Source organism: Strigops habroptila, chromosome 18 (assembly GCF_004027225.2).
Source record: "Strigops habroptila isolate Jane chromosome 18, bStrHab1.2.pri, whole genome shotgun sequence".
Classification (NCBI taxonomy): Eukaryota; Metazoa; Chordata; class Aves; order Psittaciformes; family Psittacidae; genus Strigops; species Strigops habroptila.
In genome coordinates, this window is record NC_044294.2 from 2995304 (window position 1) to 3016351 (window position 21048).

General features: G+C 52.0%; 2 protein-coding genes across 3 annotated transcripts in view; one reads left to right on the forward strand and one right to left on the reverse strand.

Moving 5' to 3' along the window:
* ITPR3 (inositol 1,4,5-trisphosphate receptor type 3) overlaps positions 1-15452 on the forward strand; it is a 38858-nt gene extending 23406 nt beyond the window's left edge. The window contains exons 30-59 of the mRNA XM_030473258.1: positions 32-154; positions 311-511; positions 863-1114; positions 1201-1326; positions 1611-1736; positions 1855-1975; positions 2678-2862; positions 2998-3146; positions 3327-3435; positions 3569-3659; positions 3893-4062; positions 4699-4873; positions 4959-5143; positions 5478-5678; positions 6087-6197; positions 6283-6378; positions 6605-6706; positions 6975-7061; positions 7695-7805; positions 8315-8507; positions 9454-9579; positions 10083-10255; positions 10354-10518; positions 10990-11182; positions 11614-11709; positions 12138-12262; positions 12518-12683; positions 13395-13555; positions 14077-14238; positions 14577-15452. Coding sequence (XP_030329118.1) covers positions 32-154; positions 311-511; positions 863-1114; positions 1201-1326; positions 1611-1736; positions 1855-1975; positions 2678-2862; positions 2998-3146; positions 3327-3435; positions 3569-3659; positions 3893-4062; positions 4699-4873; positions 4959-5143; positions 5478-5678; positions 6087-6197; positions 6283-6378; positions 6605-6706; positions 6975-7061; positions 7695-7805; positions 8315-8507; positions 9454-9579; positions 10083-10255; positions 10354-10518; positions 10990-11182; positions 11614-11709; positions 12138-12262; positions 12518-12683; positions 13395-13555; positions 14077-14238; positions 14577-14645 — 4350 coding nt within the window. The 3' untranslated portion in view covers positions 14646-15452. The remainder of the gene's footprint in view (positions 1-31; positions 155-310; positions 512-862; positions 1115-1200; positions 1327-1610; positions 1737-1854; positions 1976-2677; positions 2863-2997; positions 3147-3326; positions 3436-3568; positions 3660-3892; positions 4063-4698; positions 4874-4958; positions 5144-5477; positions 5679-6086; positions 6198-6282; positions 6379-6604; positions 6707-6974; positions 7062-7694; positions 7806-8314; positions 8508-9453; positions 9580-10082; positions 10256-10353; positions 10519-10989; positions 11183-11613; positions 11710-12137; positions 12263-12517; positions 12684-13394; positions 13556-14076; positions 14239-14576) is intronic.
* A 1064-nt stretch (positions 15453-16516) lies between these two features.
* Positions 16517-20434, reverse strand: LOC115602290 (ubiquinol-cytochrome-c reductase complex assembly factor 2). Of its 2 annotated transcripts, none has more exons than XM_030473259.1 (4): positions 20234-20434; positions 17832-17906; positions 17408-17477; positions 16517-16692 (listed from the first exon to the last, which is right to left on the reverse strand). In XM_030473259.1, exons 1-4 carry the CDS (start codon positions 20369-20371, stop codon positions 16598-16600), a joined length of 378 nt encoding a protein of 125 aa, XP_030329119.1. In that variant the 5' UTR covers positions 20372-20434; the 3' UTR covers positions 16517-16597. The 2 variants fall into 2 exon arrangements, with proteins under 2 accessions (XP_030329119.1, XP_030329120.1); XM_030473260.1 differs by having other exon boundaries at positions 16517-16715; positions 20234-20412.
* Positions 20435-21048: the final 614 nt, after the last annotated feature.

The following is a 21048-nucleotide window of genomic DNA, read 5'->3' on the forward strand; positions in this document are numbered from 1 at the left end:
TCTGGGTTGTCTCTTCTCTGCCCTTCCCCAGGGTGATGCCAAGATGATGGAGATCCTGAAGTTCACCCACCAGTTCCTGCAGAAGTTTTGTGCTGGCAATCAGGAAAACCAGGCCCTGCTGCACAAACACCTCAACCTGTTCCTCACCCCAGGGGTAAGGAAAGGGACCGAAGGGTGGTCGCAGGCAGCAATTTCAGCATCACTCCTGGGACTGGGAGCAAGAGATACCAAAGCCAAGAGGAGACCCTGGGAGAAGATGGAGGCTGTTCCTCACAACCCCTTGGTCTCACTCTGCTCCCTTGTCCCACAGCTCCTGGAGGCTGAGACGATGCAGCACATCTTCCTCAACAACTACCAGCTCTGCTCGGAGATCAACGAGACGGTGCCGCAGCACTTCATCCACTGCGTGGCCACGCACGGCCGCCACGTGCAGTACCTCGACTTCCTGCACACCATCATCAAGGCTGAGGGCAAGTACGTCAAGAAGTGCCAGGACATGATCATGACTGAGGTGAGCACCTCTCCCCCAGCCTGTGGGGCATGAGCATGGGGTGTAGCAGGGCTTCGGTCCTGGGAGGTGCATGGTTGGCTTCTTCCTTGAGGAAGAGCCTTTCCGGCCATGCTGGCTTCTTCCTGGAGCAGGAAACATCTCCGGGAGCTTAATGCAAGGTCCAAGAGCCAGTAACCGTTTTGGAGTCTCAGAAGCTGTGATTTTGGGTTTCACTGCAAATGACTGCTTTTCCTTGTAAATGCATTGCCCGTTCACCCTTTCCTGCTGCTGCCTCTCGTCATCCTGTTTTCTGCCTCGTGACGTTTCTGACCCTCCTTCTCTGGAGTGGTGACCACTGACCCTTCCCTGCAGCTCACCAATGCTGGGGACGATGTGGTGGTTTTCTACAATGACAAGGCTTCGCTGGCTACCCTGCTGGAGATGATGACAGCAGCCAGGGATGGGGTGGAGGAGAACAGCCCCCTCATGTACCACATCTCACTGGTGGACCTGCTGGCTGCCTGCGCCGAGGGCAAGAACGTCTACACAGAGATCAAGTGCACGTCCCTGCTGCCCTTGGAGGACGTGGTGCGGGTGGTGACACACGAGGACTGCATCACGGAGGTACAGGGTGCCCAGTGAGGAGGTGCCAGTGGCTTTGCACCGTTTGACTTCTCCTGATGGTGCCCCTGCTCCCTCCCTCCTCGCAGGTGAAGATGGCCTACGTGAACTTCGTCAACCACTGCTACGTGGACACGGAGGTGGAGATGAAGGAGATCTACACCAGCAACCACATCTGGACTCTCTTTGAGAACTTCACCCTGGACATGGCCCGGGTGCGTGGGGAGCGTTGGGTGGGAGGGACACAGCAGCAATGGCTGCTGTATTGGATGGATGGGGAGAGGTTGATGTCACTGAGGCATGGGCACCATGGGGACTTGTTTAGCTGCCACACGAGGGGTTGGGGAGCAGCCAGGGCTCTCTGATATAGACCCAGGAGTTGTGTCACCAGTCACATCCATCAGCAAGGTCCCAGCAGTGCTGTATGCCAGCAGCACCCAGCCAGGACACATTGCTCACCTCACCCTGGTGCCAACATCGTTCTCCCTTCTCCTCACAGATGTGCAAGAAGCGAGAGAAACGCATGCCAGACCCTACCCTGGAGAAGTACGTGCTGACAGTGGTGCTGGACACCATCAATGCGTTCTTCAGCTCCCCCTTCTCAGAGAACAGCACCTCATTGCAGGTAATAAGGTGCTGCATGGATAGGACATGTCTGGGGGAGGAAAGCAGCTCATTGAGCCCCCTGAAACAAGGTCTGGACACAATTGCACTGATACATACCTGCCTGCTCTCTCCTTCAGACCCACCAGACCATTGTGGTGCAGCTTCTCCAGTCCACCATGAGGCTGCTGGAGTGCCCCTGGCTGCAGCAGCAGCATAAGAGCTCGGTGGAGGCCTGCATCCGCACGCTGGCTATGGTTGGTAAGGAGCCAGAGTGGTCCTGTGTTCCCCACCGGCCACATGCAGCACCCCTGGCTGCCTCCGCTCCAGCAGCGAGCAAGAGCCATCGTCCCTCCTGTGGGTCTTGGCAGGGACACCAGCGGGAAGCTGCCAGCTGGGAATGGGGAGGTTTGGCTCCGGGATGTGCTTTTCTTGGGCTGCATCTCTGGGTACGAGCAGGGTGGCTTGGGGATAGCTGGAGCCTGGGCTTGGCTGGGAGGTGTCCCTGCTAGTGAAGGGCCTGGAAATAAACCCAGCATTTATGGTGGTTTTCCTCACCAGGACTTTGCCCTCAGCCTGACTCGGGAGAAGGGTTGTTAGCACTGAGTCACCACGTGGAAAGGATTGCTCGTGGTTAGCGCTGGGTGGGGATTTCCCTTTGTAATCTGAGGCATGGTGCTTACAGCATCCCCATGCTGGGCTTTCCCAACCAAAAAGTGGTGCCTCTTTCCATCCTACATCTGGCTGGGGGCCTGTGGGCAATGTTCTGCTGCAGTGGGGAGGGATGGATGGAAATGCTCCACCCCTCGCTAGGCTGGAGGAGTTTACTCTTGTATTTAACCCAAATCTTCTCTGCTGCAAATGAAGAGCTGGTGAAGGGGCATCTGGCCCAAGGCAGTGTGTGAGGGTCAATGCAGTGAGATGGGTCATGGCTGTCCCCAACCCTGGCTCTGTCTCCCACAGCCAAGAGCCGCTCCATCGCGCTGCCCATGGATCTGGATGCCCACGTCAGCTCCCTGCTCAACAGCAGCTCCACCAGCACCATGCAGAGGAACACGTCCAGCTACAAGGCGGCCACACGGACCTTCCCCCGTGTCTCCACCACCCCCAACCAGTGGGACTACAAGAACATCATAGAGAAGCTGCAGGTATGAGACTGGAGGAGGGGGTCGCATGGGTCAGTGCCTGGTAGCGAGAAGGTGCTGGCGTTGCAGGGGTCCCTCTCCCGTGCTCGTGCCTCCTAGGCACACATTGGCCCTAAAAGTGTGTGCTGTGACTTGTAGGACATCATCAATGCCCTGGAGGATCGCTTGAAACCGCTGGTGGAGGCTGAGCTGTCTGTCCTGGTGGATGTTCTCCATCGGCCAGAGCTGCTTTTCATGGAGGGGACAGAGGCGTTTCAGCGGTGCGAGAGCGGAGGGTTCCTGTCCAAGTGAGGATGCTTTGGAATTGCCTGGAGCTTGCTGGGGGTACTGGGAAGGGCTGGTGACCTTCGTCCTTTGGGGGCTGTCCATCCTGGTGTGTGCCTGCAGCCTGGAGGGGTGGGGGGGACAGTTACCCCCAGGACTCTGTTGTCCTTCTCAGCTGTGTGGTGGTGGCTCTGTTGTGCCAGGCTGGTGCAGCACACCAAGGACCTCATGGAGACGGAGGAGAAGCTGTGTATCAAGGTGCTGAGGACACTGCAGCAGATGCTGGTGAAGAGGAACAAGTACGGCGAGAGGGTGAGCACTGTGGTCCCATGGCACATCCTCAGCCCCACTCCCTGTCAGTGCAGCTTCCCGGATGCTCAGCCACCTCCTGCTCTGGTGCTGGCCCTGCTGCCAGAACACTTGGGATGTGCATTTGTCTTGGCAGGGCAACCTGCTGCGGAAAATGCTGCTGAACAACTACCTGCAGAACAAGAAGTCCAGCTCCAAAGGGGAAATCATGGATGCTGCTGGGGGAGGTGAGTGCCCCTGTCCTGTGTATTCCCTGTCTCTCTGTGCTGCTCACACGCACCTCGAATCCCCAGCTCCCGAGCCACAATGGGATCAGGTCTGTAGCTGGTTGCCATGCCCACACCTCCATGGCATGGGTGATGATGAAAGGATGGGACTGTGATGCCCCTGGCAGTGACTGAGCTGTGCTCATTCTCCTGCACTTCCACAGCATCACATCCATCCGTGTCCTCTCATGCAGGAGGAGACCAGGACTGGTCCGCTATTGCTGCTGTCCAGTGCCGGCTGGACCGAGAAGGGGCCACCAAGTTGGTGGCTGACCTCATCATGAACACCAAGAATGAGAAGATCTTCCAGGAAAGCATCCTGCTTGCCATCCGGCTGCTGGACGGAGGCAACACCGAGATCCAGGTACCAAGCCCCGGCGGCGTGGTGGGTACCAGTCTCAGGGGTGGGCAGCAGGGGTTGATGTGTGCAGTGGGACGGTCCCAGCACTTGGAAGATGTGGGCACGGGGCAGCCCCCAGCCCTGGGTTGTTCCCTGTGCTTTGCCAAAACACTGCTCGGGTGCATGTGTTTGGTGGCCGTGCAGAGGAGGAACTGAGATGTGTCTGGTTTTAGGTTTTCCAGCTCTGTGAGTGGATGGAGGAGAAGGGGCAGGTTGTTGCAGGGTGTTTCTGGAGCGGTGCTGATGCCCTCTGCCGGGTACTGCTAAAATGGCTCAGGGCTGCAGCTCTGGGTGATAACTTGTGGGTTGTTTTGAATCCTTTATCACAGGGAAGCTGAGAAATTGTACATGCAGAAAAGCAGTGAGGTTCCAGTGCTGGAGCTGCTGCGATCGCTGCTTCCTCTGTCCCTAGGGGCACAGCAGCAGGGAACCATCCAGCCCTGTAAATCCAAGAGGACTGTGATATCCAGGGCTGTTGCATGGAAATAAATCCTATCTCAGATGAGGTCTTGAATGCTGGAGGCCACCAAAGAAGAGGGGCAGGCAGGGGCAGTTCGGAGCCCATGATGGAGACTTGAATGACTGTCCTCCCTCCTCCAGAAATCCTTTTACAACCTCATGACCAGTGACAAGAAGTCTGAGAAGTTCTTTAAGGTGTTGCACGACCGGATGAAGAAGGCACAGCAGGAGACCAAGTCTACGGTGTCTGTGAACATGAGTGACATCGGGAACAAGCCTCGCGAGGACAAAGATGAGCCTGACCCTGGTACCAAAGGTATGGATGGGGCCACGTCCCCTTGTAGAGCCAGTGTCTGTCTCATTGGATAGCCTGGTGCAAACGAGCTTGGATTGCCCTCTAGGACGAGGAGACACATTCCTGATGCCCGGCACCCCATCCCGCTACCCGATGGCCATAGGGTTTCGGAAGGGCCATGACACTGGGGAGCAAGGCCAGAACAATGAGATGGGGGTGACAGTCCTGATCATGGAGCCAATCCTGCGATTCCTGCAACTGCTCTGTGAGAACCACAACCGGGACCTGCAGGTTGGTTACAGGGTGCTGGGGTTTGGGGCTCAGGACAGAGGCCATGGGACTGGGGTCTGGACCCCAGTTTGGTCCAAAATGCCATTGCAACAGCCACTCTGTGCCTCAGTTTCCCCATCTGCAAAGGCACCATACCTTCTGGTGTTATGGAAGGAGCTGTTCAAGGTACAACTGTGTCTGTGGGGCTGAGTGCCGCTCTTGGAGATCTGGACATTAATAGGGGTGGCCCCAGCCCATTGAACTGCAGCTGGAAGGGTGTCAGGGGAGGGACCAGGACTGTCCCCCCACCAGAGTGATGCCGCTCAGCCCCGTAACCACAGGCTTTGCTCGACAGAATTTCCTCCGGTGCCAGAACAACAAAACCAACTACAACCTGGTGTGTGAGACGCTGCAGTTCCTGGACATCATGTGCGGCAGCACCACGGGCGGGCTGGGGCTGCTGGGCCTCTACATCAACGAGTACAACGTGGCCCTCATCACCCAGACCCTGGAGACCCTGACCGAGTACTGCCAAGGGCCCTGCCATGAGAACCAGGTCTGTGGGCATCCCTGCAGCTCCGGGTCATTCCCTGCGTGCCTGAATGGGGTGTTTCACCACTGATCTGGGATGCCTGAGGAAGGATTTGGGGTGAATGAGTGGGAAAGGTGCAGGGACAGGGACAGCTTTAGGTTTCAGGATGTTAATAGGAGCAGAACGTGGACAGCAGAGGATGCCGGGGTGCACGAGGATGCTGCATGGGTTATGGGCTACTGCTTGGCTAGATAATAGTGATGCAAATGGGGGTTAAATAATTCAGTGTGCAAACAGTGCCCTTTCCAGGGAGACAAGGGGCCCAGGAGCCCTGGGGTAATGGGGCAGGGTGAGTGTTATAGGCATGGCACCACTTCAGACCTTGGCAGACTGGCAGCACCCATGGGATAACACATTGCATTGCTCCTGCAGAGCTGCATCGTGACACACGAATCCAATGGGATCGATATCATCACAGCCCTCATCCTGAACGACATCAGCCCCCTTTGCAAGTACCGCATGGACCTGGTCCTGCAGCTGAAGGTAGGCAGAGCCTTGGGGCACGTGTATGTGTATCCCTGCATGGGCAGCAGCAGGGCACCCCTCAGCAAGGGCTTCTCCTCGGCAGGACAATGCCTCCAAGCTCCTCCTGGCCCTCATGGAGAGCAGACATGACAGCGAGAACGCCGAGCGGATCCTCATCAGCCTCCGCCCGCAGGAGCTGGTAAGGGCTGACAGTGAAACACCCCCAGGCTGCCCACCCATTGCTGGAGCTCTTCTCCCTGCAGGTCCTGGTGCAGTTTCTGGTTTGCAGCCATTAACCATCTCCTCTGCCATAGTGCTGGTCACTGCCACCTGCACAAGCATCCTTGCCTCGTGGTTTTCCCAGAGCCATTTGGTGCCAGGGGAGGAAAATGAGGCAAGCTCATTGTCCCTGTGCTGCCTTCCAGGTCGACGTGATTAAGAAGGCCTATCTGCAGGAGGAGGAGTGTGAGAACGCCGAGGTTTCCCCCCGGGAAGTTGGCCACAACATTTATATCCTGGCGCTGCAGGTACCGAGCTGTGACAGCAGGGTCCCTGCCAGGCTGGGCTCCCCATGCTGAGCTGGGCTCCCACTCGCTGACAGCACATGTCTCTCTATGTTTATTGACACCTCCTCTGGCCAGGCTGGTTTCTTGAGGAGCTGTGGCTGGGAAATGAGCTTTAGCTCCTATGGAAGCCCTGGGCTCGCTGGCTGCCTGCTCCCCTGTGCACCCCACGTCCCGTGCTCATGTTCACAGCCAGCCCCTGCTCACCCAGCTATTGCTGTCCCTCTTCCAGCTGTCCCGGCACAACAAGTCTCTGCAGCAGCTCCTGAAACCGGTGAAGCGAATCCAGGAGGAAGAGGAGGAGGGCATCTCATCCATGGTATGGAAAAGCCTCGGGAGTAGAGGCAGAGCCCCTCTGAGCTACCCTGACCAGAGACTGCAAAGAGTCTCCCACCCCTGCTGAGCCACACTGGGTTGTGTTGGTTAAGATGTGATGGATTTTGGTATTCCCCAGCGGGACTAAAGACACACAAATTTACCAATGCCTTGTAGATGAAATTGCAAGTCTAAAGGCAGTGCACTAAGCCCTGTCTGTGGGGCTCAGCCGTAGGGTGACATCCACCTCACTGGTGGCACTGGTGGGGTCCTGCTGGTACCCACTTTCTCCCCTTCCCTTTGGAAAAGGAAGGGCTGAGTCCTTTGCTGTCGTTTCTTGCCTGTCTACCTTAGATCACAAATGAGATTCAGCAGTAATATGATTTCCCTGGGGTTTTATGGGCATTGGGTTGTAATTTGTGGATTAGCAGCGTTTGGATATAATTATTGCAGGGAATTGAATGTCTGTCACCTCAGGGAGGGCTCGTGCCCCTTTAGAGAAGCTTTAATTCATTTGCTTTCCCCTGAAACCTCCTCAGCTTTGGTAGATTTTGAGGAACACTGCTGTCAGAGCAGAGCTGGACCTGGCTCCTCAGCCGAGGCCACGCTCATCTTCTCTCCCTCTCCCACATCCCAGCTCAGCCTAAATAACAAGCAACTGACGCAGATGCTGAAGTCGTCGGCCCCGGTGCAGGAGGAAGAGGAGGATCCGCTGGCATATTATGAGAAACATACATCCCAGATTGAGGCAAGGCCCGTTCGCTGTTGGCTTATCGATGTGCACATGGCTGGCGAACCCCACGTGTGCTCCGACCGCCTTGTGCCAGTTATTTTGCATTAGGAGCTTTCCCGTCCCTGTGCCAGCAAAGCAGCAGACGGGTCTTTTTGCTCTGCAGAGAGCTGAAGGCATAGCAGAGCTTGTGAGGAGCTGAGGGAACAAACTGTCTCCCGGATCCTTCCCTTTTCCCCCAGCAGCAGCGGGATGCAGCCAATCCAGCAGCCCCGTCCTTGTGTGTTGGCATAGATCTCCTCGCAGATGGGCCAGGAAGGGTTCACGTTGTCTCAGCTTTCCTCCAGCACAGCCAGGGCTGCCTCTGCTGGGTCCATTTGTAGTGTTATAGATGGGTGGCTGGTGGCATTTGGATCCTGGTGCAGTGGGAGGGAGAAGGGAAGGCACAGCAGGGTCTAGGAAAGAGGAAACTGAAGCATGGCAGGGGCAGGATCTGACGCAGCCTCCCCTCGCCCTGCTTCCTGCAGATTGTGCGTCTGGACCGAAGCATGGAGCAGATAATCTTCCCGGTGCCTGGCATCTGTGAGTTCCTCACCAAGGAGACCAAGTACCGGCTCTTCACCACCACGGAGCAGGACGAGCAGGGCAGCAAAGTCAGTGATTTCTTCGACCAGTCGTCCTTCCTGCACAACGAGATGGAATGGCAGAAGAAGCTGCGCAGTAAGAGCAAAGCAGACCTTGCCCTGGGGCTCCCCAGCCAGCACGGCGCTTCCAATTGTCCCTGCTGTGGAACCAGGAGGCAGCCCTTGCTTTGGAAGGGCTGAAAACCCTGGAAATCACATCTCGGAGTTCCCTGTGCTTTGTTGAGCACAACACACATGGCACTTTGCAGAGAGTGGAGGTTAACTGAGATCCCAGGGATGGATTTCCTCCATGCCTGTTAGTGCAATTCTTTGGTAGTGTGAAATGCATCTTATAGCACATTCCTTGGGATTTTCCCCTGGAAAGCCCTCACTTCATTTGTGTTCAGTTGCCTTCTCCTAAGCCAGGATCTAGTAGCTACCTATGGGAAATAAAACCTGTTTTTCTGCACCCTGCAGACCTGGTTAGGTGCTTTCAGCGCTGCATGAGGACGGAAATCCTGGATTAAAATAACAGGAGCTCAGTAAAGAATCACACTATAAATACTGTGATGCAGCTAACGAGGAGCGTAGCAGCTCTGAAAACACTTGCAGGTCCAGTCAAAACTATCTTAGGAATTCAGCAGGAAACAAGTTTCCAGCTTGGATGGGAAATTGTTGGCTGGGTCTCCTGGGACCGAGCACCAGCACTGAAAACACAAAGACACTGTTGTTTTGAGGGACGTGAGTGGTGAGGCTGTATGAGATGGGGAGGAGGGTGAGGAGGAGGACAGAGCTGAGTTGATTCCAAGGCGCCAGAGCAGGTTGAAGGGCCAAGAAGGCAAGAAACATGAGCAGTAACACTGTGAACTTGCACTCCTGTTTCAGCACATAAGGAGGGAGGTTTTGTTCATGTTTGGAAGGATGTGGGAGCCAATGGTCCCTGCGGCCACCGGCTGTATGAGCCGAGCCCTTGGGGTGTCTGGGAGCACAAAGCCTGGCACAAAGCTGGCTGAGATTGGTGTGTCTGCCTCCTCTCCCTCCAGGCATGCCGCTGATGTACTGGTTCTCCCGCAGAATGACGCTCTGGGGGAGCATTTCCTTCAACCTGGCTGTCTTCATCAACATAATCATTGCTTTCTTCTACCCCTATGTTGAAGCCACTTCCATGGGTAAGTGCCCCAGCATCTGCTGCTCCTCAAGGAGGAAGAAAAAGGGGACCTGCATATGCAGGAAGACTGGCCCCCTTACTTGTACATCCATCCCCTCAGTCTCCTTTTGACTCCTAAAGCCCTGAGTTCTTTCTGCTGGAAGGGATTGAGTCAAGATTTCAGTTACCAGCCCTCCCACTGCTTCCTTCTTAGGGAAAAGTCTTTTCCCTGGGCTGTGCTGTCCCATTTGTAAAATGGGGAAGCAATGACAGAATATGTACCTGCTGCCAGGCGAAGCCTCCATCATTTACAGCAGTGTTGAGATCTCAGATAAAAGATGTTAGAAAAATGTTATCAGTAAGAAAATCTTAATCAATACTAGTCCTTGCAGTCAAGCATTGTTTGTCTTTATTCCCTCTGATAATCAGCACATTAGTTTTTCTGGGCAGTCTGGACAGCAGCAGTGTCTCACTGGCAGCATCTAATCTCATGCCATTTAATTGCTGTGGGTTTTCTCTTCCCAGGAGTGCTGGATTCCCCCTTGATCTCGCTGCTCTTCTGGATGCTGATCTGCTTCTCCATCATGGCCTTGTTCACCAAGCGCTATGGTGTCAGGCCGCTCCTCGTGGCACTGATCTTGCGGTCCATCTATTACTTGGGGATTGGACTCACCCTGAACATACTGGGAGCTCTCAATGTAAGTCTTCCACGTGCTGGAAAAATAGCATAGGAGGCTGTTCTGCACTCATAAAGTGCAGCAAACCCCACTCCCTCCCATTTCTGGTTGTTCCCCAGCTGACCAACAAGATTGTGTTTGTGGTGAGCTTCGTGGGCAATCGTGGGACCTTCATCCGAGGCTACAAGGCCATGATCATGGATGTGGAATTCCTTTACCATGTTGGCTACATCGTGACGAGTGTCCTGGGACTCTTTGTGCACGAACTCTTCTACAGCATCCTGGTACAATAAATGCAGATGTCTGGGGTAGCCTGTCTGCCCTGTTAGAATCTAGAAGGTTCCTGTGACACTGTCCAGGGGCTGATAGGTAGCAGCAATAAGAACAGTTCACTGTGCTCTAATCTTTGCTTAGGCTGATCTTCTGCCTTCCAACAGTATCTATTACTGTCTTTCCCCTGGTCTTTTGCTTTCTAATCTCTGCTGTGTACTTTATCTGGGTCAGCTGGGAGACAATGTGAGCTGGTGAGGGCAGAGGCAGGGTGCATGTGTCCTATTCTTGGCTCCCCTGCTGTGCCCAAGTCACTTCATTCTTCTCTGCTTCCCTTCAGTAAGCTGGGAAACTTAAATGCTTTCTGTGAAAGCTGGTCAAGGTCTGCTGAGGCATCCAAGAGCTCAGAATGAAAGGGCTGTAGGTAGGCCAGGCATTCTCAAGAAAGCACCCCGCGGCAATTCATTGCTCCTGGGTCCTTTCAGCTCTTTGACTTGATCTACCGCGAGGAGACCTTGTTTAATGTCATCAAAAGCGTGACGCGGAATGGGCGCTCCATCCTGCTGACGGCCCTCCTGGCTCTCATCCTCGTCTACCTCTTCTCCATCGTCGGCTTCCTGTTCCTGAAGGATGACTTCATCCTGGAGGTGGACCGGCTGCCGGACAGCAAAGCCAAAGGTTGTTCACCCCCTGCCCTTGCTGGTTGTGGTGCTTGGGCTGGAGAGGGGCCAAGCAGAGCACGGGTCCTCTTCTGTATCATGAGCCCCTGCTCCCCCCGGTGCAGAGCACACACGTGTCTCTCTGCATGTGTCATGGGTAAGCCCATGGGTTTGGGCTTGGCAGAGGACCTCGTGCTGCAGAGGGCAGGATTTTGGGGTTGAGAGTGATTGCAGAGAAGTGGGGAGACAGCTACAAGTGGCATTTTAGCACTGTAGAGAGAAACTTGGGCAAAAGATTCAAAGCCTGGAAAAGGCTCGGAAAATATGGAGCAACTTTTTTTCCGAGAAGCTTGAGAGCTACAAGAAGAGGCAGTTGAAAAGAAGTGGAGTGAGGAGCTTTCCTAAGGCAAGCTGATGCTCTGATGAGGCTGTGGCCTCTTTTCCTTGCAGATGACCCCTTGGGGATGCAAAGGAACATGGAGACCTTCATGGAGTCATGCAGCGGTGACAAAATTAGCTGCTCTGCTGTGCCCACTGCCTTGGAAGGTAAGCGAGCTCATTAGGAAGGTTGGCTCTGTTAGAGGCAGAGTAGGTTGGCTGCCTTTGTCAGCAAGCTCAGAAAATTCCCAGCTTTTCAAAAGTGGAAACAAGCAACCCACTTCTGGCATGTATTAGGCAAGAGGCCCACAAGTTTTGCACTGACCCTGGCATAAAAAGTGTTGAAGCAGATTCAATTTAGTCATAAAGAAAGTGGGAACTTCGGGAGCGCTCGGCCAAACACCTCCACAACAAGAAGCAAGCTGGAGGCTCGGCTGGGAAGTTGCTGGTGGGAGATCCACAGCTCCCAGGAGATTTGCCCCTGCATCCCTGCAGCAGGAGTCATCCCACGGCTCTGGATTCTTTGTAATGCTCTGGCACTTCAGCCCTGTCTGTGCTCTGAGTCTTTGCTCTCATTTCCCCCTCTCGTGTCCCAGAAGCAGAGGCGGAGCAGTGGGAACGCGCCTGCGACACGCTGCTCATGTGCATCGTCACGGTGCTGAACCACGGGCTGAGGAACGGCGGCGGCGTGGGGGACATCCTGCGGAAGCCATCCAAGGACGTGAGTTTGGGCAGCACGTGGGAGCTCATCCTCTTGCTGCATCCTCTGCATCTGTGCCCTGCACACCCCCATGGAACCTGGGACCCTTCCAGCTCCATCCCCACGCTGTCCTCCAGTGCTGCCTCCTCTTCCCCATCACACCTTCATTCCTTGTCAGCGGGTACCCTCAGCACTCGGTCTGTGTAACAAGGCAGCACAGTTGGAGTGGCTAAAGAGGTATGCAAGAGACACATCTATCCCTTTCATCTATTACAGGAGTCCTTGTTTCCTGCTCGGGTTGTCTACGACCTCCTCTTCTTCTTTATTGTCATTATCATTGTCCTTAACCTCATCTTTGGGGTCATTATTGACACCTTTGCTGATCTGAGGAGCGAGAAACAAAAGAAGGAAGAGATACTGAAGACAACCTGTTTCATATGTGGTGAGTGCTGGGACCTCAGTGTGTAGGAACTGCTCCAAAGCTCTTCCTCCTTTCTAAGCTGAGCGAAGGGGAGAAGTTTCAGTTGGTTTCTGGTTTTCATTTGGTTCACAGCAAAACTTCAGTATATTCACTGATTGTTCACTGCAGTGTCAGGAGGCTTAAGCAAGGACACAAACCGAGAGGGGAAATTATCTGTCTTGTTCCTCACCTTCTGTTAATGAGCTGTTAAACTAAACCACCACATTGTGGAGTTCTTGTCACTGTGTATCTGTGACTCCTGAGGCCATCATTTAGCCAGTGGGGAAAAAAAGCACCATATTCCTAAAGAAATAAGATACAGAAAATGTTCTGGAATCCTTTCAGTCATGGGAAGGCATCCAAAAAAGGAATACCCCATTAAGCCTAGCTGCTTTTTTCTTAAAAGATCCGCTGGGTGCATTTTATGCTCTTAGATATATAGGCAGAACACATAGCTGGTAGTACTTCAAATAGAAGCCTCCTGAATACTCGGCTGGGTTATTTCCCCCGTTTTGGATGCTTGTTGTGTGCTAAATGCCAACTAATTATTAAAAGCACTTCTTGAAAGTCACACCTGGGAGAGGATACAACTATCTGGCTTCCTTTCACATGCATTGCTCACTTCTTTCTTACCTTCTCTTCCCCTCCCCGTCGCCTCCCACCACCTTCTCCCATCTCACCTGCCTTTCCCAGGGCTCGAAAGGGACAAGTTTGACAACAAGACGGTGTCCTTTGAGGAGCATATTAAATACGAGCACAACATGTGGAACTACTTATACTTCATAGTGCTGGTGCGAGTGAAGAACAAAACAGACTACACAGGGCCAGAGAGTTACGTGGCGCAGATGATAAAGGTATGGCTCCTCTCAGGGCAGCTCTTTCACTGCTGCAACCTGCCTATCCTGGGGAGTACTTGAGAACAAGGGGCTTGCCAGAGAAAAACAGTTTGAGAAGGAGCTTTTGGAAAGTATTTAGTAACAGTGTTGTGCATTCATTCTTTCTTAGATGGTTATTTCCACTTTGCAATCTCAGCCAACAACACATTGTCTATTTGATGTTTTGTACTGTGTACTGAAGGATTGAACCAAGGGCAGAACCAAGCAGTAGGGAGTGTGACTTCAAGGTGATTTCAAGACAAGAAGGGAAGGAAAGGAAATCTAGGGGGAAAAAACACCTTCTGAACTTAAGCCCAGAAGGCTGTAAGAGGAAAAAACACCTAGAAGTAGACCATTCATGGAAAATTTGCACAGATAGAGACAAGATGAGCCTTTGAGAATTTCTTTAACCCTCAAGCACAGGCAGGCTTCCTGTGACATCCTACCACGTCTCTTCCCTCCTCCTCTCCCACTCCCATTCTCCGTGCTCATTTTTCCAGAACAAGAACCTTGACTGGTTCCCCCGGATGCGAGCCATGTCTCTGGTCAGCAATGAAGGGGAAGGGGAACAGAATGAGATCCGGAATCTTCAAGACAAACTCAACACCACAATGAAGCTGGTGTCCCATCTCACCTCCCAGCTGAACGAGCTGAAGGAACAGGTATTAAACATACTTAAAATAGGAACACTTGAGGAACACCTGACTAGGAACCCGCTGTCCTTACTAAAATAGTCACCAACTGCAAGGAACAGGCAGGAGCAGCCCCCACCAGTACAACTTCAGATACAAAGCAAAGGGCTCTTGCAGCCCTTTTGGTGGGGGGGCTCAGGGATACTTGGGGCTTTCTGATACTTAGCTTCCTCATCAGCTGGAGTCCAACTCGCAGGGATTTTTGGCAGAGGCTTAAAGCAGCCTCGTCAGTCCCACACTTGCGGGTGTCAGTGAACAGAAAGGCAGCCTGGTTTCCTACCTCACCTGTGTCCTTGTTTGAACTGCAGATGACAGAGCAACGGAAGCGCAGACAAAGGATGGGGTTTGTGGATGTCCAGAATACCATGAACCACTAAGACACAGCCGAAGCACTGGCTTCACTCACCGAGGGACTGCGCTATGCATCAGCTACGAGGCTGCTTATTCCTGGGTTCCACGCGTGGCTGTTGCTGTCGGGGAGGGATGGACTATGCCAAGGGCTTCAGCCACCGTTTCCCATAGAGTGCTTGTAAGCAATTCAGGAGCCAGGGACTGGCCAGGATTCCTCACAATACCTGGACCCACACGTTACTCTAATGCCCTTGTAGGAAGATAAGTTATACAGGACTTTAATTCCTCATTGCAATAACTCTTTATTTTGCAAATGTGGAGGGTTGTATCTTTATCTCCATGCGCTGCATTCTGATGGCCTCCACCTCAGGTGCAGTGCAAGTAGCTGTAGGGCTGCAATATTTAACTTATTCCAAGAGTGGCACTAGTACACGTGGATCTTTGCAAACCAGCCATCGTATTTGCTGTACCTGCTCCATGCTGATCCCTCTCCATTTAAAGAACTCTGTTCATCACTGGGGTGCAGTAAAGAGAAGCTGAACTCAAGGAGATGGATTTGTTAATGTAACTCACCCGATGAGTATCTAAGCTTGTACTAGTGTGAACTAGTCTTTTTTTTCCTTCTGTGGACCAAGAGTATCTGGGCAGTAGTAGTAGGAGAGTGCAGGTTTACAGGAGTTCACTGTGAAGGGGTGTCCTGTGTTTTAGTTTCATCTCTGGTGTAATGTTTTACTTTTTGTTATTGTTGTTACTTAAGAACTGAAGTGTAAGTTGCCTTAACTAAATTAAATACAAAATCATGTTATAATAAAAACTTAAACATGGTCAAGAAAGCTCCCTTCCTGTGCACTCTGCTACGTAATGGGGCTGTTACAGAGAGAGATGCAGAACAGCCCAAGGACCTGAAGCCAAACCCGGGCTGTATTATCCAAGGTGCTCCACAACCCAGTGCTCTCAGCTCCAGCTGGTAAACATTAACATGTAGTACGATGCTCCAGCCAGAAGAAGAATCCTACCTTGAACACCAGCCCTGTTTTCTGAAGCTTTGGATTGGAGCCTGCTGCAAAGTTTCAAATTCTTTCAGTACTTGCCAGGAAAACACTGTTCAAATACATAAAAAGGACATAAAAAGGAGCAGCTGCTGGTGCTGCCTGGAGCCAAGCAGCGTCCTGGCAGAGCTGTGTTCTAGACACTCATCCTGCCCAAGCCAAGCAGTGCTGCAGGCATCCCAGCTCCAGCCTCTGCTCCCGAGAATAGACACTGATGCAAGTATCAAAGCTTTAAAAAGGAATTAAAATAGGCCACAGCAATGGCCTAATCACAGTTGAAATTTGTTTATGGCCCTATATACCAACATGTCATTAAAACCTATCTTTAACCCTCGGATATGCAGTAACCCACAGAACTTTCTCATCATGCTGAGGGAAAGCTGCACACAGCTACCTTGAGTTGCAACACACCCCAGCAGCATCTGATTGAAATCTCAATTAAACTCTTGCACCACTCCACTGTCACCATGGTAAAGACACCCTCAGGCTTCTCCTGTGTCTTCTCAAAGGGAAAATAAATGTGATGATTAAAGTATCCCTCCCTCAATTTCACTGCTACCAGTGCTAACACACAGAAACACAGGCATAGCTACGTTTTCACATCACTATTGTTATCTTCACAAGCCCATTCAAAGCTAACATAGTCGCACCTCCTGCCTCTGTGCGTCTTCCTGGTTGTTTCATTTCTCATAATACAAAGGATCACTTCTAACACCACTAAGATCTTTCCTCTGCACTACATTGCTCCAATAAGGTTTCAGCACAATGTGTTAAGCATGTCCTAGATTTTAAGGAAAAGAGGGAGCACTAAATATGAAGGGTGTAGGGCTGAACAAAAATGCTGTTGCTAAGAGGAATAAATGGTTTTATTCATCATGGCAACATACAGTGTTCAGGAATATATACAGTGGAGAATTGGAGCTGGCCTATCACTTGGAGTCCTCTTCAGGTTTCTTGGCATAAAACTTTTCTCGCAGTTTTTTCCACGTCCCTTTTTTCATGTCTTCCATCTGTTGCAGAACGTCTGCAAAAGGAGAAAAGAGAGAGCTGGCGAAAGAGAAAGCAAAGCAAAGGAATGAAAGCCCTCTTATAACAGCTTTGCCTTACATATATTTCCCTTTTTTTTGACTTTCATCTTAATGAATTTCTATTTTGGGGCCAGAAGCAAGTTTGTTTTCCCTTCCAATCCATTGTGCAGGGAGTCTCTTATCACTAACAAGTAATATTCAGTTTCCACACATTGCAGTCAAAGTCAGGAACTGGAGCAGAACAAAACTGCACTAGATTCCTACACTGCACTTACTTAATAAATGATCTGGCTGAGAGTGTTTCTGCATCATGGTACCCTGTTTTCTCTCGAAGTCTAACACAAAAAAACACTGAAGGGAACTCAAACCTGGTGAAACAGAAGCCAAGCTATATTTTGGAATGACACAGTGAATGTGCCTATCTCTCACACAGTTCCTGCAATCTGATGTCAAAGAGCCTTTGCAAACTCTTTGCTGTTCCTGCCCAGTGCAAACTACAATTGACTTTTCACCCTGACGGATTACTGAAGATCTCCTCAATTACTCCTGAAGTTACTCCCCATTAAACATCCTAATATACTTGCACAGCAGTCCCATTCTGTCCTTTAGTCACAGGGGTTCAATAGGAGTGATGCAGTGAACGCTACAAAGACTAGAATGTACTTTATCTCCTGCACTGACTTATTCTCAGGTCAAGCACACTATCGGTACCTGTTGCTAGTATCATCTTGCAATCTTCTACTGTCACTCCTGTGAAGTTCGTGTCTTTCAGGCGTGGATACTGCACAAGGGAGCAAGCAGGTGAGAGAAGGAGAGAGAGACAGAAAAGAATGTTACTTGTAGTGCATTAAAAAAGGTAAAAAAGTCACCATATGGTAGAATCTGAGCTCAGTTTCAGTCGAGCTCTGGGAGTTCTGTTCATCCATACCAAGAACCGTTCATACATGTCACAGAGAACAAGATGTCTGCAGCTTTCCTGGAGTGACCAAAGGCACCAGGTCGTGCTGCATCCACCCAACTGCTCAATTGTCTGTTCAACACTTCCAGAAATCCTGCTGGGATGAGGCAGCCAACGCCAGAGGAGGGAGGTGACTCACCCCCTAGAAGAGGGATGATGGCTAATGCCAAACCTCACCTTGTTTTTGTAGTAGTTGGTGTGGATTCTGACTAAGCTCTCGTACATTTGGTCACAGTTCTCAGGGTCAGCAATCTGGAAAGGGATAAAAGTATTACACGAGTCTTACTTTAAACCTCCACAGCAAAACCCACCTCGTTTCAAGACTTGTGAGAAGGACAGTCAAGGAGCACCTTCGGTGACTTCCCAGTAGGATGCTTGTGACCACTACTATGCTGCTCCAGAATGCAGATCATTTTCTTTCCCCTCTACTTCTCACCCACTCGGTGAATAACAAGGCATGTTATTTCCAGAAGGGACCTAAAACTTTGTTCAAAAAGATTTGACAGATCAACTGTGAATACACAGTTAATGAGAATATTGCTGGACAGCTTTCTCACTTCTATAGCGCTGTGAAATCTGCAAGACTTCTTGCTCAAAGGCCAGTTTTGCCTCCTGTTTGATTCTAAAGCATCAACTAGAATAATGTACCAGGATGGAAGTTAGAAAATCCTGGCGCAGGCTAAAAATACTTATAACTGATCAAGGAAAAGCAGCATGAAAGACATTGCACAGCTTGTGAAGGGTAAATGGATTTCTATTTTGGTCTAGTAGATTGGAAAGATCTTGCTAATAACTAAACCTCTGCTAGGTGCCTCTGACAGATGCCTCTGCCTTGCAGAGCCATCGAGTTAGCAGCGTGGCTGGCATGTCATCTTGGTTTTCTGCTTTACAGTTGGGGCCAACCCGACCAGAACTCTGCATAGCTGCCCAATGACATCAAACATAAATGATTCAAACGGATACATGAATAAGAATAGCATCAACAGAAGCATGTCAGGATAAAATGACACGGCTCATCTGTCCCTGGGGGACTGGCTCAGGTTCAGCACAGGGCGGGTAATGCCTCCTCTGCACAAGCTATAGGACTAAAGCAAGGCTCTCCTTATTCAGTAGGTAAAGGCTGCTGCAGGAGAGAGGATACGTAGACAGTCAGTCAGAAGTAAGCACCATCACAATGCAGATCATCTTCAGTTTAACATATCTTGGAGTCACATCTCAAATGACCCTGCTAATGTTTTAGTAATGACAGCAGCAACAGCTATTAAATGGGCAGCAGAAACAGCATTCCCCCACCCTGTACAATCAGCAAACCTTATTCCACGTGAATAAACCAGACATTAGCCTGACTAAGTATCCTTTATGGTTCAAGTTCTTTCCTCAGACATTCCTCCTGCTGTCTGCCAGTACATTTCCTTAGCTATATTAAACCTTTATACATACAAATAGACATCAGTGCTGCAGGCATCAATTTAGATTTTCAAGATGAGTAGCAACTTTGGGACCTTGTAGCCAATTGGTGCAGCACATTCAGCTGTCCTGAGCGCAAGGAAAAGCAATAAGCACTTTCCGAAATGCCTGCTGCAGACTGTTCTGGTGACCAATAGAGAATTAGATAACTATAATGGCCCCTTGAAGTAGAAAACGCCTATCTGGAATGTTTTTATGCTGAGAAAAGGCAATTTGACACTCCACAGCAACACCTCCATGGCTCTAAAGGTCTGCATCCCAAGTCAAGCATTGACTTGTCTAATTTATTTCAGCACCAAAGCCTAAACTCCAACACAATTATGCTGTAACTGGAATTTAATTTTACAACTGCTGCATCCTAACAGTGCCAGGCAACGCTGCATTTCACTATGTACTCCACACTGCAGCACACTGTCATCACGGTGAGCAAAACACACAAACCAACTCAATTCCAGCACAGCACTGACAAAGTCACGGTGCTTTCTGCCCCACTGCCCCGACCACAGGAATGGGGTTCTCCAAAGCACACAGTGCACATGGAAGGTACATGCACATGATGCAAGAACTGGGTATAAACTGCAGCTTGCCCTAAGTGAGGGACCTGTTGGAGTGAGGCCAGAGGAGGCCACGGAGCTACTGCGAGGGCTGGAGCAGCTCTGCTCTGGAGACAGGCTGAGAGAGCTGGGCTGGGGCAGCCTGGAGAAGAGAAGGCTCCTGAAGGGGAGACCTTAGAGCAGCTCCAGTGCCTAAAGGGGCTACAAGAAACCTGGAGAGGGGCTTTGGACAAGGGCCTGTGGGGACAGGACAAGGGGAATGGCTTTAACCTGCCAGAGGGGAGATTGAGATGAGCTCTTAGGCAGAAGTTCTTCCCTGTGAGGGTGCTGAGGCGCTGGCACAGGGTGCCCAGAGAAGCTGTGGCTGCCCCATCCCTGGCAGTGTTCAAGGCCAGGTTGGACACAGGGGCTTGGAGCAACCTGCTCTAGTGGAAGGTGTCCCTGCCCGTGGCAGGGGGTTGGAGCTGGAGGAGCTTTAAGGTCCCTTCAACCCAAGCTCTGGTTTGTGCCTCAGACAGCCCGTTAAACCGTGTGCGCCCGCCCCGCCGCCTCCCTCACCTGCGTGTTCTCGCCCTCGCGGAAGGCCTGCGCCACCCGCTGCCGCAGGAACGCGCCCAGGTCCCGCTGCCGCTTCGTGTCCTCCACCGGCCACTCCTCGCACAGCTTCAGGAACCGCCGGTACCGGCTGGCGGCCATCGCGCCTCACGTGGCCTACGGCGGCCGAGACGGGCCCGGCGGGGCCGCGCAGGCGCAGCGCGGCGGGGAACGGGCGGGTGTCCCCCGGGGGACAGGTCGTTACGCTGGTCCCGTCACCGCTCCGGGTGCCCGCAGCCTGCCCCGTGTGTCCGGAGGCAGCGATCGGCAGCGATCGGCAGCCTGGGTCCGCTGCAGAGGGACCTCGGTCCCGCACGGTCCCGGCCCGGGACGGCAGAGCCACATCACATCACATCAGCACAGCACAGCGCATCGCATCATCACATCACTGCAGTGATTGAGTTCTGGCCGGTTTAACACTTAGAAAGTCCTGTCTGGTTTTCCCCTACCCCACGTAGAGTAGTACATCATGTTGTGCGCTGGCTCAGAGCTCCCCCTTTGGCAGGCAAATGGTTAAGTACTTGGTAGTTATGTGCTGATGTATAAGGAGTAAAAACAGCAGGATGCCTTCTATCGCTACTGAAGCAACAGATAGAATCATGGAATCTCAGAATGCTTTGGGTTGGGAGGGAGCTTAAAGCTCCTCCAGCTTCAACCCCCTGCCACGGGCAGGGACACCTTCCACTAGAGCAGGTTGCTCCAAGCCCCTGTGTCCAACCTGGTCTTGAGCACTGCCAGGGATGGGGCAGCCACAGCTTCTCTGGGCACCCTGTGCCAGC

Excerpts from the sequence above, each read along its gene's own strand:
- LOC115602290 (XM_030473259.1), bottom strand. The coding sequence starts at position 20,371 with ATGGCCGCCAGCCGGTACCGGCGGTTCCTGAAGCTGTGCGAGGAGTGG. Across the intron at positions 17,907-20,233 it reads GCGAGGGCGAGAACACGCAG|ATTGCTGACCCTGAGAACTG; the intron begins GTGAGGGAGGCG and ends ATCCCTTTCCAG. Across the intron at positions 17,478-17,831 it reads CCAACTACTACAAAAACAAG|TATCCACGCCTGAAAGACAC; the intron begins GTGAGGTTTGGC and ends TCCCTTGTGCAG.